Below are 14,322 nucleotides of genomic sequence, written 5' to 3'. Positions count from 1 at the left end.
CCCCCGGCAATTTACTTTATTAGTAATGTAACTCACCGATGGGAAAGCATCCGAAGGAGATTAGTTGTGGGCAACGAATTGCTACATGTGTCTGGACCCTTAGTAACAATAACAGCATCACTAGGTGTTTTCTAGAGAAGATTTAAAAAGGGGACAGTAACTCGCTGATTTGACTCAAAAAACATATTTGATTACGTATTTCCCCACAGATGAGTTTTCCAAACCGCAAGGTTCAATTCAATTCAAAATCTTTGTCAATATACTGTACTTATTTCAGTACATTGAAATTTCCGTTCCACCCAAGAACCCCCATGGTGCAAAATAAAAAAAACAACAACAGTATAAAACAATGTATATTATAAAGGGAAACGAATAAAGTAAAACGCTTGATTGTTTATATCTCACTATTTAAGAAGGGATTATAATGTTACTAATGTTACACATATTAAATCATAACATTTCCTTCCAGAAACTACAAAACCATTTCTCAATATCACCCTTACTCCTTTCTCTAATATAAACTCATATAACACATGACATGTGCCTTGTCCAAGTGATTCATTTACCACTAAATCAACCTTTAATCTATAATATCAAATATATATTCCAGTGACGTGTATATATATATATATATTGATGTCTTTATTTCAAACTCAGTCTGGCCTTACATTCTATTAAGTTTAAACACAAATGCAAGAAGAATAATGTCTGTTCTAGTTTATTATCTGTTTGTTCTAAAATAAAACAATTTAAATCTGCATGTAAATCATTAATTATCAATAGACCCACAAAGACTGCAGGTTGCCTAATCAATATTTTTAACAAGGGGTTTGAAGGTATTTTTGTTTAAAGGAATAGTTCAGTGTGAAAATAAACACTGGGTAAATGGATAGGCTGTGCAAAATAAAAAATGTTTCTAATATAGTTAGTTAGCCAAAAATGTAATATATAAAGGCTGGAGTGCACAGACGTCTAATAAAACAGCCAGAATCCAACAAAAGGCAATTAAAAAGGGCAATATTTATTGCTATTTATATGCGTATTTAACAAGAGTCTTGGATAGGTCAGTTACTACTAATTATCTGTAGGCTACTTTTCTTTCATAACAAATTTATCCTTAAAATAATGGTGAGAATGACCCTTTAAAGTGAAACTTTACCCCTGAACATTGCGGGTCTTTATTAAAAATATATCACATAAAACAGCACATTCGTAAAACACTTTCATATGGATAAAACATATTCATGAAGTATATACTTTTGGTCCTTTTACTGAACTAAAATCTGCCCTCTGGCTCATTATGTATATCAGTGATCACATAATTACCAAACATACATACATTGACCAATGAATTCTTTTTTGCCAGGTGTTCACTGCACACTGATTTTTTAAATTTTTTTTAGTTCTAATGATAAATTTACTAATCACATTCCTAATATAATGTCAAATTGGCATTGCACTCAAAAACAATTAAAAAAAAATATTCTCTAGTCTTTTTACACTAGGGTATTACATGTAAAATTAGATACAAAAACGGCATGTTTGAGTACATTGTATCCACAGATTATCAGAGGGTCAAGGTTCAGATTATTGCTATCAATCTCACACTTTCATTAAAAATTGCTAATAGCAATGCAAGGACAGCTTTATGGCTGCAGATAACATGTAAATATAATCCCCATTTGCAGAGGTCAAAGTGAGATCTAAGTCAAATGCAAACTGTTTAGCACTTAAGCAACCTAAAAGTTATCAGATACAACTGTCTTTTGAACTAAAGTTTTTTTAAAGAAACAGTAACATCAAAAAAATAAAGTATTTAAAAGTAATGAAAATATAATGTACTATGTATAATGTGCTGAATTGATAAACCTGTTGTGTTTGATTCAGAAACTCTACTATAGTGTATATACAGACAAGCTGCTGTGTAGCCATGGGGGCATCCATTCAAGGCTGAAAAGGGAGAATAGGCACAGGATACACAGAAGCTAATAGATACATACATACATACATACATACATACATAGTAACATAGTAAGATGTCCATCAAGTTCAACCTTTCAAGTCTATATATAATCTGCCTAACTGCTAGTTGATCCAGAGGAAGGCAAAAAAAACTAAAATTTAAAGCCTCACCAATTTGCTTAAGAGCAAAACTCCTTCCTGACTCCAAGAAGGCAATCAGACCAGTCCCTGGATCAACTTCTACTATAAGCTATCTTCCATAACCCTGTATCCTGTTTGAGCGCTGGAGACCAAAACTGTAAGGCATATTCAGTACCATAGGCATAGGCATAAGGCATATTCATAACCATATACTTTGCCCCTTTTAAAGGGGTGGTTCACCTTTTTTTAATCAATAAATTTTTATTGCATTTTAAAACAATATTTATGTAAGACTGGAATGTTACAAAAAGTCCTGAAACATGTATTAAGCATATTATTTTACATATAATGCTCTTAATATCTTAATAAATTTACTTAAACATAGATCCTAAAAGAAAATAAAAACAAGAAATAAGAAATCTGCCTTAGCATACACAACACCAATGAGTCAGAGAGAACTAAACAGAGATCCACAAGGTAAAAAGATATGTTACACTAGGCAATGATCCGGAATTCCCTCTCAGGTGACCAGCATATATTCTATAGTGATGATCTCATCACACCCGTTAGTAAGGACCTAACATGGTACTAAATACATTATATAAGTCATAATGAAAGAAGCTGTCTTGTGGTGGGGTCGCTACGCCTGTAATTCTACCATGGTTGCCAATCTTTTAAGTACTTATTGTGGGTATTATTAAGAAAGCTAACCAATTTTTCATTCACCATAATCCAATCTACTTTATGTTTAAAGGTCAAAAGGGGGATGGAGCTGGATTTCCAAGCTTTAGCTATGGTTTGTTTTGCGGCCATAAATATTATTGTGAGAATAATGTTGCAATTTAAAAAAACCTGCACATTTACCATTCAAGAGTGCTATCAGTCCTATCCTTCTGACATTAATGTGAAAGACAGAGAATATAATAGTGTGAATTCTAATCCAAAAACGGACGACGCTAGGGCACGTCCACCATATGTGATACATTGAGCCAACTTGTTGGCAGCCTCTAAAACAGTTTGGATCAGCTGATGCAACACCTTTTGCTATTCTATCAGGTGTCAGGTACCATTTAAATAATACTTTATATGAGGCTTCCAACAATACAGTGTTAATGGAGCTCGATTTGGTGATATCTCAGCATTTCTGTCAGATATCAGTGTTATAAGTAGCGGATATGTCCTTCTCCCATGCCCGGACATAAGAATGTTCCCTAGGGTTATATATTGTTATTCCTTGAATACACTTTAATTTGTTGCCGTTATTGTTCCTTTAAGCAGGCATGTTTGTATTTTTTGAGCCCAGCCAGGTTTGATATTTTTAGCCCTGAAAATACAGAAATTTGAAAATAAAAGCCAGTGTGGGGCCCTGGGGACATCACTGTTTCTACTTGAAAATGCAGTTGTTTTGGCATCAGTGTCACTTTTGTCCAACAGCTGCACATAAAACATTTCTTGGCAGCAACATTCTTCATTGTTTATCCTATGGGTGTGTAGAGAGCTCTGAGTGATATTTTGACCCTATGTATCTTAATTATTGTAATCACTGCATTCTAATCTGCATTTTGTGGGTTCGACTAAATCCAGGGTTACGGATTCAGCTGAATACCACAAAGAATCTGAGCTCTTCCACAGCGCTGGAAATACAGAGGCACCAGTGGAAAAGAACGATGTGCACACTGAACATGCCAATTTGTTTCAAATTAGATAGGGTTTCGGATACGGTTCCACCAAGCTCTTGGTTTCAGCTGAATATTGCAGGAAATACCTGGGATTCTACCAAATCCCGAACCAAATCTGGGATTCCATGTACCCCTAATTCTAAACAGCATACAGAAATTTCAAGTAATCAGTCTCCACTGTTCCACTTGCACTCACCTCCGTAAGAAATGCAGAAATGAGCAAGTGATAACCACCTGAGTGAATGCACTTACCTGGTCAGCCACTAATCGCTGCAGAGACAAAATGTTCAGTATTGCCTCATGTGCCACTTTCCTTAGGCCTCAGAAGGCTTTGGTAAATTTAGCCATGTCAGACTGGCATTAACTCCACAGAGTGCAATTACAATTACTAGGGGAAAGGTTTGATGAATTAAAAAATAAATAGTGTCCCATCTCTATTAGTGACATAATCCTTCTCCAAGTGGAGCTTACACAATTTAAGGTCCTGATCACATACATTGTATACTTTATATCAGGAGCCATTTAACCTTCCGGTTTGTTTTTGGATCTTAGGACACTTTAATAACAACATGAAAAACGTATGTATGCCAGATGAGTAAAGCTGGCCATAGATGCAAAGATTCAATCGTTCAAATCCTCGAACAATCGGACTTCCCCATCTCCCGCCCTGCCAAATAAACTAGAAAAGATCAGCCGATGTTCTGCCCCTGACAGCAATTTTACAAAAGTTATGTCCAACAAAGCTGGTGGCAGTCTCTAACTGAAAATATGTAGATCGCCAATACATGCAGAGAAATTATCGGCAGCCGACAGAAATCTTTTCACCAGGCCGATCGACCAAACGGACGATCTCAGTGGAGAGAAAAATGTCGGGACGCTCAACACACAGTCTGAAAATCGTACGAATCCTCGATTCGTACGTTCGGATCTTTGCATCTATGGCTAACTTAAGATAGAATTAGAAAAAGCTTCACATTGGCAAACCTAAGAAAATAAAGAGCACATTGCTAAGCAGATCCAGTAATGTAGGAAACAAAGAGGTTCTAAAAGCTTGCTGCTGATCTCTCGTGACTGTACAGCACAGATCCTTCCTGGTTCTCCTACTAAATAGGAGACGGCTGCTGCGTGGGATATGGGAAAGAGTCAGCGTGTGTGTGGCAGCAACATGAAAGACTGGTTTTAAAAATCTAAAAAACAGATTAACACTTCACTTCAGATCAGTTGGCACTCTGATAACTGCTGGGGAGAGAAGGGAATGTTCCCTCACGAAAGACAGAGAGAAAGTAACTATGTCATTATTACTATGATATTTTTAAAACTCATAAAATACATGAAAGACACTATATTTCTACGAACTGAACAATTCTGTTTTTTTGCTCTTCAAAACAAATGCTATACGTGAAGCTGCTTACATACCCTTTGAAGCAGTCTGTTTCCAAACAGTCTGTCCAAATTCTCACTTACTTATCAGACATGAACCCTTCTATTGTACAAAGAGGGTAATATGCTGGTAGTATATGACTTATTAAACGTGCAGTGTAAAAATAAAAAATGTTTCTAATATAGTTAGATAGGCGAAAATGGAATCTATAATAGCTGGAGTGACTGGATGTTTAACAGAACAGAACCCAACTTCCTGCTTTTCAGCTTTCTAACTCGGAGTTAGTCAGCCACTTTAAAGGAGAATTCAACCTGTAACTAAAAAAACCCTACCCCCCTACCCTACGTAGACCCCCTCCCCGCCAGCCTTGCTGCCCCCCCCCCCCTGGGGAAATGCCCCTAACTTTTTACTTACCCCTTGGTGCAGATTCAGGGATTGCAGTATATTTACTCTTTAAGGGCTTATAAATTAATTGCAGTTGTAATGTATACATGTTCATACAATATGTAATCACTGACACAAAAAGAAGCCTATTGTGTCCTTTATGTCAATCATATCAAGCCTTCTTGTTTGAAAATTAGCTGAGTCAGTGACTTCATGGAATCCAGTTTAGAACAATCTTCTGCATTCCTACTGTATGTGTTCTGCCTGTGCATAGATTTAAAGGGCACAAGCCAAAAAAAAGGTATCTGCATATGACAAATTTAGTTGTGGACATCTGTACTAAGTTAAGTACTTCAATGCAAAGAGAAGTAGGACGTTTAATGATGAATTCCGCTTGAAATCTGAAATAATTATTTTAAGTGCAGTAGCACAAACATGAATGAAGCAAAAATATTTGAATCATATCAAAACAAGAAAAAATCAGGCTGGCTGGTTTTAAGCTAATAATTTTGGGATGAATATGGTCCCCTTCTGTAGAGATAACCGTAGAGATAACATGTATGAATGAGATTTGGCCATTCACTTTAATATCAATTGAAGATTTATAGATCACACCTGGCTTTGCATTTTCTCCCCAGTTTAGAAAACATCTGGCGTAAAATGGCTCTTAATCACCAGGACAAACAAACTGATCTTTAAGTGCATGGACGGACAACTTATTCCTGAAAGTATAAGTGATTTTACCTTTAATAAATGAGGCCTTAATGTTTTATTAATAGTGAACACAGATTGCTAAAGAAAAAAAATCATACAGCAAACCCTTCTGTATATCTTCCTATCTTTCAAGTTTATAATTAATGTGCTGGAATTTAAAGGCAATCTTCACAAAAGGTTAAAGGTTGCATGACAAAGGATAATTAAGCGCTGTTATACAAAATGTTCACAGTTTACAGTCAATAGATATTAAATGAAATTCAGGTTGTAAAATATAATCTCTGCACAACGGAGATTAGAAACCAAATAAGTTTACACTTCAGATGCATGCATCATGTTAATATAAAAAACTTCATTTATACCTGGCAAGCTTAAGACAGGCTCTGAATATAATAGCCACCTCCAGGGGAGTTTTTGCCATGAGGAAGGTGAGATCCCCTTACTAGGGCATAGGGCAGATAACACAGAAGCAGCCCTGGCCATTTCATGAAACAAGCTTTTGTTTCAAGTCTTTTATGAATGCCATGGCTTCATACTTGAGGACATTAATCCAAGTTTGTAAAGTAGATGACCAAAGCAACAAAGGTTGCTTGAAAAACCTGAAAGAGGACACGGTGCAACACTAAGCTACCTTGCAAGCTGATCTGATTAATCATGCAGCCTAAACGTTTGACCTTTTTATTACACATTTAAAATGCAAGGCAACTAATATACTATATTTTTCAACCATCTCAGTCCGTGTCCAGATTAAATTAGAAAAATGTGATTAAATGTTAATCAGTGTGCCCTTGTAGAATTTATCAGATCTGAGAAACCTTAGTTGTTTTCAAATGACACACTAAAATTCTTGAGTGTAACTATTATGCCTATAGCATACTGTGCAATTTTTAGGATATTTTTCCAGTGTATCTTTTGCAGCGTGTCTTTTCAACTTGGAGAATTTTGATCTATAAATGGCAGAATACATTTGAGGGGAGTGAGGGAATGCCCGTGTGCCATGTTACAGACAATACAAACATTTGCTGCATACAGTTGTGAGCTGTCCTGCAGAATTGATGTCACCAGAGTTCATTGTCCTGACTATTCCCAGCATCCACAACTGTGAAGATAATAACCTTTTATAGCTATATTTAAACTGGAGCTAGCTACGCTGGATTGCGTCTGGCAACGTAGGTGGCCCTGCACATTGTGCCAAAAGATATGATACCAAAAATCCCTCAGCCTAAGACCTCCATATAGGGTTTACCTTGTTGTGGTATGATGATTTACAAAACGTATGATCATAAACTTTTAAAAATGTTTCAGTGTAAGAATGTTACATATTGTACAAAAAAGGTAATTATAATAATAGAATCCCTAGCAGCTGTGGGGAGCTTTTATTTTTAATACGAACATGCCAACCTTTATCATAATGTAAATATTGCACAAAATGTTGAAAAAAGCACACTTATAAAATAAGACTATTTATGGGCAATGTGTTTTTTCAATACACCATACTGTCATAGAGAAGAATATGACAGAAGGCCACTCAGCATAACGGACGGAAAAAAAAACATACCTTACTCCAAGCTACGTTAACAACATATAAAAGGGCTTTTGTTAGAAATAGAAATATAGCCTGTGAATGAAGATACCTGTCACAAAGGATCAAATTGTACTTTAGGTGAAGAAGGCTTTTCAAAGATATTTGTTCAATCTCTTTCACTATCTGCCTAGGTAAATAATGTCATGAAAAGTACACTGAGTAAGTGTTTATCAATTTAACTTCATCTTAATTAATTTCAAATTGATAACAGAAGTCAAATGAATAAACAGCAAAAGCCTACACCAACTCCTTGAAATTCAAATCAAAATCAGACAGCATTTTGAGCATATGAAAAGTTTCTGAATTTTATCACTGTCAAACTTCAATCTATATTCTGTTTTTTTACCGTTTTTTCATGGTCCTACCACAAAGTGACACTTTGATTGTAGGTTCCAACAATTTTAGTAAAATATTGCTTTTTGCTCATTATATGAGCTTTTTGGGTTATCACAAATAGTACCATGAGCCAATGAACATGTAAGGAACAGTAACACCAAAAAACAAGTGTTAAAGAAATGACACTGTAATGTACTGCTTCCCTGTTCTGGAACAATTTCAGAAACACTACAATAGTTTATATAAACAAGATGCTGTGAAGCTATGGGACAACATTCAAGCACATGAGACACAGTAGATATCAGATACGTTCAGAAGAATACCACTGTATTCTACAGAGTTTCTCTGTTATTGGCTAACTGTCCTGTGCCTTTTCTTATCTTTCCAGCTTGAATGGCTGCCCCCGTGGCTACACAGCAGCTTGTTTATATAAACTATAGAAAGGTTTCTGAATCAATCACACCAGTTTTACCAGTGCAGCACTACAGTATATTATATTTTTACTACTTTAAAACAATTTCATTTGTTTGGTGTTATTGTTCCTTTAAGGCTGCAGGGCACAAGCAGATAACTTTCCAAGATTTAAAAAACACACCAGAGGCAACTGGATCCGCATATCTGGACTGGAAATTTCTTGTGCTTAAAAAACAAAAAAAAAAAAAACAGATATTCCTCATACGGGATATCTGAAATTGGTATATGCCACCAGCGTCCTTTAAACAAGCCTCCACTAAAGGTGCATTATGAGACCCATATATACGGTGTTCATTATACAGAACTGGATACTGTCTTATCCGGCCAGAACTGCTCTGAAGAACCAAAGAGGTGGGATCGAGTGTAAAATTACACCATTATGCTCTGGTAGGTACAACAAACTATTCATATTTTAATTAAAAAGAGACAGAATGCATGTCCAGGACAAGACCCTACTTGTGTTGCACAGGTGTATAATGCCAGCTTAAGGGAATGCACATGATCGGTTATATAAAAACAAAAATAACGCACTGCTAATGCTGCACTGAAAAAGGTAAAAGAGGACAAGGTCTTTCAACTGATAACCATGTGCCATTAGTAGAATGACCATAAATGCATCCTATAATCACTGTGGCATAAATATGTTTACAGAAAACCCAAAGAAATCAAAGAAATGCACTGCTGTAAAGAACAGATCAAAGAGGTACCCCCTGAGGATGCCTGACTTCTTGTGAACAAAAGAAGGTTATTATACAAGAAAAACCTTACTCAATTAGATGCACTTCCACCCTACATTTCATAACAAATGCAACATACTGCCTGAAAGCATACAAAGAATCACACAGTATCTGAAATAAGACTACACTGAAATAGATGAAAGGCTTAAATTATAGCCTCGCAAAGAACAATATGCCAAGTCAAGGAATCTGATGAAGCGGATAAACAGCCATCTAATCTTAAACAATATAAACATTCATTCCTGAACCAGCAAGTGTATTTTTTCTAGTTGTAACATTGGTGTGTAGGCAGCCATCTCAGGTCATTTTGCCTGGTCATGTGCTTCAGAAAGAGCCAGCACTTTAGGATGGAACTACTTTCTGGCAGGCTGTTGTTTCTTCTACTCAATGTAAATGAATGTGTTGCAGTGGGACCTGGAGCAGCACTATTTACTGATGCGTTTAAAAAAAAAAAAAAAAAAGTTTTTTTCCCATGACAATGTGCCTTTAAAAAAAATCAGTTATAAAGTCAGAAACTGATTAAGTGGCAAATTTATTATGCCCATATGCCAATATAAATAACCATAAACCTTTGTATGCATTATTTGGGGCCCTCTTGCCTTTACTTGTCAAGCTAAATGGTTTAAGTGCACCAGGCCCCCATCACTGCAAAAACGGAGGGGCATAACACACATCGCAGCTAGGTTTGCCCCCTTTTCTGGAAAAAAATACCTATATTTTTATGTTTTTTCACTATAAATAACATTGGGATCAAGCAACATTTTTACCGGCCAGGCCAGTAAAATACTGGCCAGGTGGCCACCCTAACAGCAGCTCTCACCTGGATCACCCCGCCTATCTGCACATATTTTAAGAGGGGGCAATTTTATGATATCTGTCTGTCTGGGAAACCCTGTGACTGCAGCGATCTGTTATTGTTACGCAACAGGTCCCTATATTCATTGGCCAAACAACTAGCATTCATTTTAAGGTTGTTCAGTCATGGTACATATGGTTATATAAGAGAGAAGATGCTGTAAAATGAAAGCTATGAGGCGATTCTTATCATCACCAATTTTGGATTTAGAACAAATTGTACTTTCCAAAAATATATGCTGACCCCCTAGAAAGAATATATATTTCTTAAAGCTTTTATCACACACAAAACAGTATGCTATTGGAGTAGTTGAAATATGAGCCATTAAATTAGTATGCATGAGATATAATTTGGGGTCTTCACATGCCGGATACTTTGGACAGCAAATTATTCATCAGATGCCTGGTATTCTTATTTAGCATGTTTTATCTTGGTGAAGTGGGTGATAACATACTATGAAGTGGAAGATTGGAGACAATTTTCAGAGATTTAATCCAGATTGCTAAATTATACCACACAGACTGATGTTTTTGAAAGACATCGAACTTTCCAAATCAGTTGTATTTTTGAGCTTACATAAAAGTGGTTTCTGAAACATGTTTGTATATTATGAACACATTTATTTTTTGTTTTCGTTTAGGTATTTATATCTTGCTACAGAAGCAGAATTACACAAAACTTTCAGCAGATTTTGAAAGCTTAGGTTCTAGAAAGAAAAATAGATATTTCCTATTCCCAGGTAAACATAAAATCCCACACTGCGCATGTTCCCATGCACCATCTTCTGCAGCTTCGTATCCTTTTGGGGCCCAACGCCAACACGAAGCCTGCAGGAGAATGCACAGTTGAGCCAAGTGAGGAATCTGCTTCAAATGCACATGCTCAAATCAGAGAGGGGAGGGGGGTAATGGCAGTCAGTTTAGGGGGGCTTTTGGCCTGGGGGGGTTAGTTCTCCTTTAAGGTTTACCTGGTCAGCCCAGGGACTTTAGTTATGAAGAATACACACCTAGGGGCATATTCCTTAACTGCCAAAAATTCGCCAGCGAACAACACTTCGCCAGCAAATTCGCTAGGACAACAGCAATTCACTAAAGTGCGAACTTACGTCCAGAGCGCTGGCGAATTTTCGCTAGCGTTACTTCAGCAATCAAAGAGAAGATGCGCTAGTGTTACATGGACGTATATGTTGCAGCAAATACATTACATTACACAAGTTCAGGAAACCTTAATAAAGAAAATAGAGTTGTTATAATGCCCTACACATGAGCCCAGTGTATAGTTTATTTTCCATAAGTTAGAAAATGGAGGGGGGAACCCGGTTACCCAAAAAATTTTTTACGGACCTTTGCAGGCTATCACAAAAGGAAAAGACGCCAGAGTTTTTTGGGACTTACAAAAATCTTGCACTAAAATTGAGCAAGTCCTATGCACTCCATTGCACTTCGTCTGGTCTGAGCTGGCAAGTCTGGCGAATGAGGTTACATTCAGTAAAATCCACATCTTAGTGAATTTGTGGAGTTACGTCTGTTCTCCAGAGCGAAAATTTGCATGCGAAGTAACGCTGGTGTCTATCTCCTTCGCTAGCAAAGTGATGCCTGCACCCGTTAGGAAATTGGCAAAGTTCCGAAATTATATCACGCTGGCAAATTTTCGCTAGCGTTAGTCACTTCACCCTTTTAGGAATCTGCCCCCTGGAGTGTAAAATGTTGTTTCTGACAGTACACTTTGGTCAAACATAAGTGTTCTGTGCTTGAAAAAAATGTGCTCCCCCCTCCACCACGTGAAGAAAAATGTATACACAGAGCAGAGATTCTAATTAGAGGACCATCTTCATCCACAAGGCAGCTGACCCTAAAGAGCTTGACAAAGTTAGCCATCCATCCTTGGTACTGCTGGTCCATGCTCCCAGCATGCTTAATGTCTGCTTATATGTTAGAATATGCTAGGAACTCAGGTTTAACACAATTTGGGTGGAACAACACTGTAGTGGAAATTAAATCTCATTTTCAACATCTGATAACTGTGCAAGGAACTTGTTTTTATAAGGAAGATAATAACATTTATTTGTGATGGTGGTACTGCACTAATTTTTATTTCTAGTTTTAGATCTTGTCGCTATTTAAAAGATACAACACTTAATTCATTTTCGGTTAACTGAAGCAAAGTGATATTAACTGGTTCAAACACTAACATTAGTGATGTCCAAAACTGAATATTTAGTTTTTGATTAAATACTGGCACTATTTTAGGGAGCTAGCACACGGCAACAAATCGCCTCTTCTGCAGGGTGACAAACTCCCGAACTGCCTTCCGCCTGCTATAATGACAAAACGCTAGCGCCAATACACTCGCGCACTTCGATTTCTTGTCGCCTCATGAGGAAACTTCGGGCAACTTTGAAATTGAAGCACCACGAGTGCATTATGCTGGCGTTTTGTCACAAAGCACCAGCACAGGCACTTGCCGGCGTCCCTCCCTGTGACCAATAGAAAGCAGTTTCAGGTGTTTTAATGCCATGCATTTTGTTGAATAAACAACATAACAGGAAAGACACCTAAAATATCTGAACTACTTTCCTAAAATTTCTAAAAATAAATAAATAAAAAGGTCAGCATTTTTGCCAGGCATAATGCGACACATTTCAACTTGACATTTAATATTAAATTCGTTTTTCCTTCCGGGTAACTCACAACAGTAGTTCTTAACCATTTTCTCAGGAGATATAAAATATGCCACAGAATCCACTTTCAGTGGTTTACAACAACTCATTTGTTAATAGGGGGGAAATAATCTCTTTATTAAGGGGCCTCATAAAATCCCTGTTTGACATGTGAAAATTTACTATATTAATTTAATTTGCCAAAACGGATCTGCCTTGTTGTATGTGGGGGAAATAGACAATGTTACATAAACACAGAACGTCATAAGAAGCACTGAAACAGAAGATAAAGCTCAAGGTCACCTGACTATCGTCAGTGGAGCTGAGCTGCGCATTATTTGCGTCTCTCCCTACATGCATCAGTTAGCTCGCTCAGAGAAGGCAAGAAAGAGCAACCAATCACACAACGGCTCTCGCGCAGCTAAAGAGAAAGAGAGTACCAGTGTAGGGATTTCTGATTATATGCTGCTGCGTTCACCTGTAGGGTAAATCACATCTTAGCAACAACACGATGCCCCTTCGCGTAGAAAAGATGGAGGAAAAATAGTCCCATTCAAAGTCAAAGAGCTGGATACCATGAAACCGGTGATAAAGATGCAACGCTTCAAAAAGGATGCCTAATCTATGTACGTTCTGTATAGGTTATTGAACTAGATATCCCAGCATCCCCCATCTTTAGGGGCTTCTGGGAGTTGTAGTTTGAATAACTGCAGCGGACGATTCCCAGATTCAGCAAACCTGCAATTACCTTTTTGACGGTGCGCGGGGCCTCGCTGACCGCTCCTTCTGGGCTACCTGCTTCATCGCCGCCGTCCTTTGGCCGCAGCGTCGGGTCAGTTCTTTTCATGGCGGAAGCCGGTGCTCCTTTCATCGGAAGGCTCAGCGCTGGGATCGGACTGATCTCCGGCTCTGTAGGTGACACGGCAACTAGGATGGCCGGGACTTCTGGAACAGCTGCGAGAGAAAGGCTCTCGGGTGGCTTCTCACTCTTCACATCTCTTAGTTCCATATCTGCCATTTTGACGGGGGCGATCTGCACAGACATGGCTATTCAAGATTCGATCTCTTCTCTTGTCCTTTCAGCTCCTGCTTACCGCACACAAACACTAACACGCTGCCACCGGCAGCCACCAACACGCCCCTGTTAGCACCGACCGCCTCCGCGCAGTGCATTATGGGACGCGTAGTTCCAGTCATTAGCTCTTACGAAATGGCAAGCACACGTCCGAACTACCATTACCATGGTGCAACGGTGAATGGAGCCTCTGTGCGAGAGAGAGCGTATAATGCAGTTCAGTTTGGAACCTGCTGGAATAGCTATATTTATGTAATACTAAAGCAACAGATACAGATAAGGCTGAGAGTCGAGGTCCAAGTGCCTATCCACAGGGAAAGAGAAAACGACTATTTCCTT

The 14,322-nt window shown here is 37.9% G+C and overlaps 1 protein-coding gene across 4 annotated transcripts in view; it reads right to left on the bottom strand.

Annotated features, from left to right (window-relative positions):
• ahcyl2.S (adenosylhomocysteinase-like 2 S homeolog) overlaps positions 1–14,090 on the bottom strand; it is a 66,949-nt gene extending 52,859 nt beyond the window's left edge. For 2 of the 4 annotated variants that reach the window (XM_018254313.2, XM_018254315.2), the window contains exon 1: positions 13,657–14,089. In XM_018254313.2, coding sequence (XP_018109802.1) covers positions 13,657–13,953 — 297 coding nt within the window. In that variant the 5' untranslated portion in view covers positions 13,954–14,089. 4 annotated transcript variants of the gene reach the window in all.
• Between the last annotated feature and the right edge of the window lie 232 nt (positions 14,091–14,322).

The sequence above is a fragment of the Xenopus laevis genome, chromosome 3S (genome assembly GCF_017654675.1).
Source record: "Xenopus laevis strain J_2021 chromosome 3S, Xenopus_laevis_v10.1, whole genome shotgun sequence".
Lineage (NCBI taxonomy): Eukaryota > Metazoa > Chordata > Amphibia > Anura > Pipidae > Xenopus > Xenopus laevis.
This window is presented reverse-complemented; position numbering and strand designations above follow the sequence as displayed.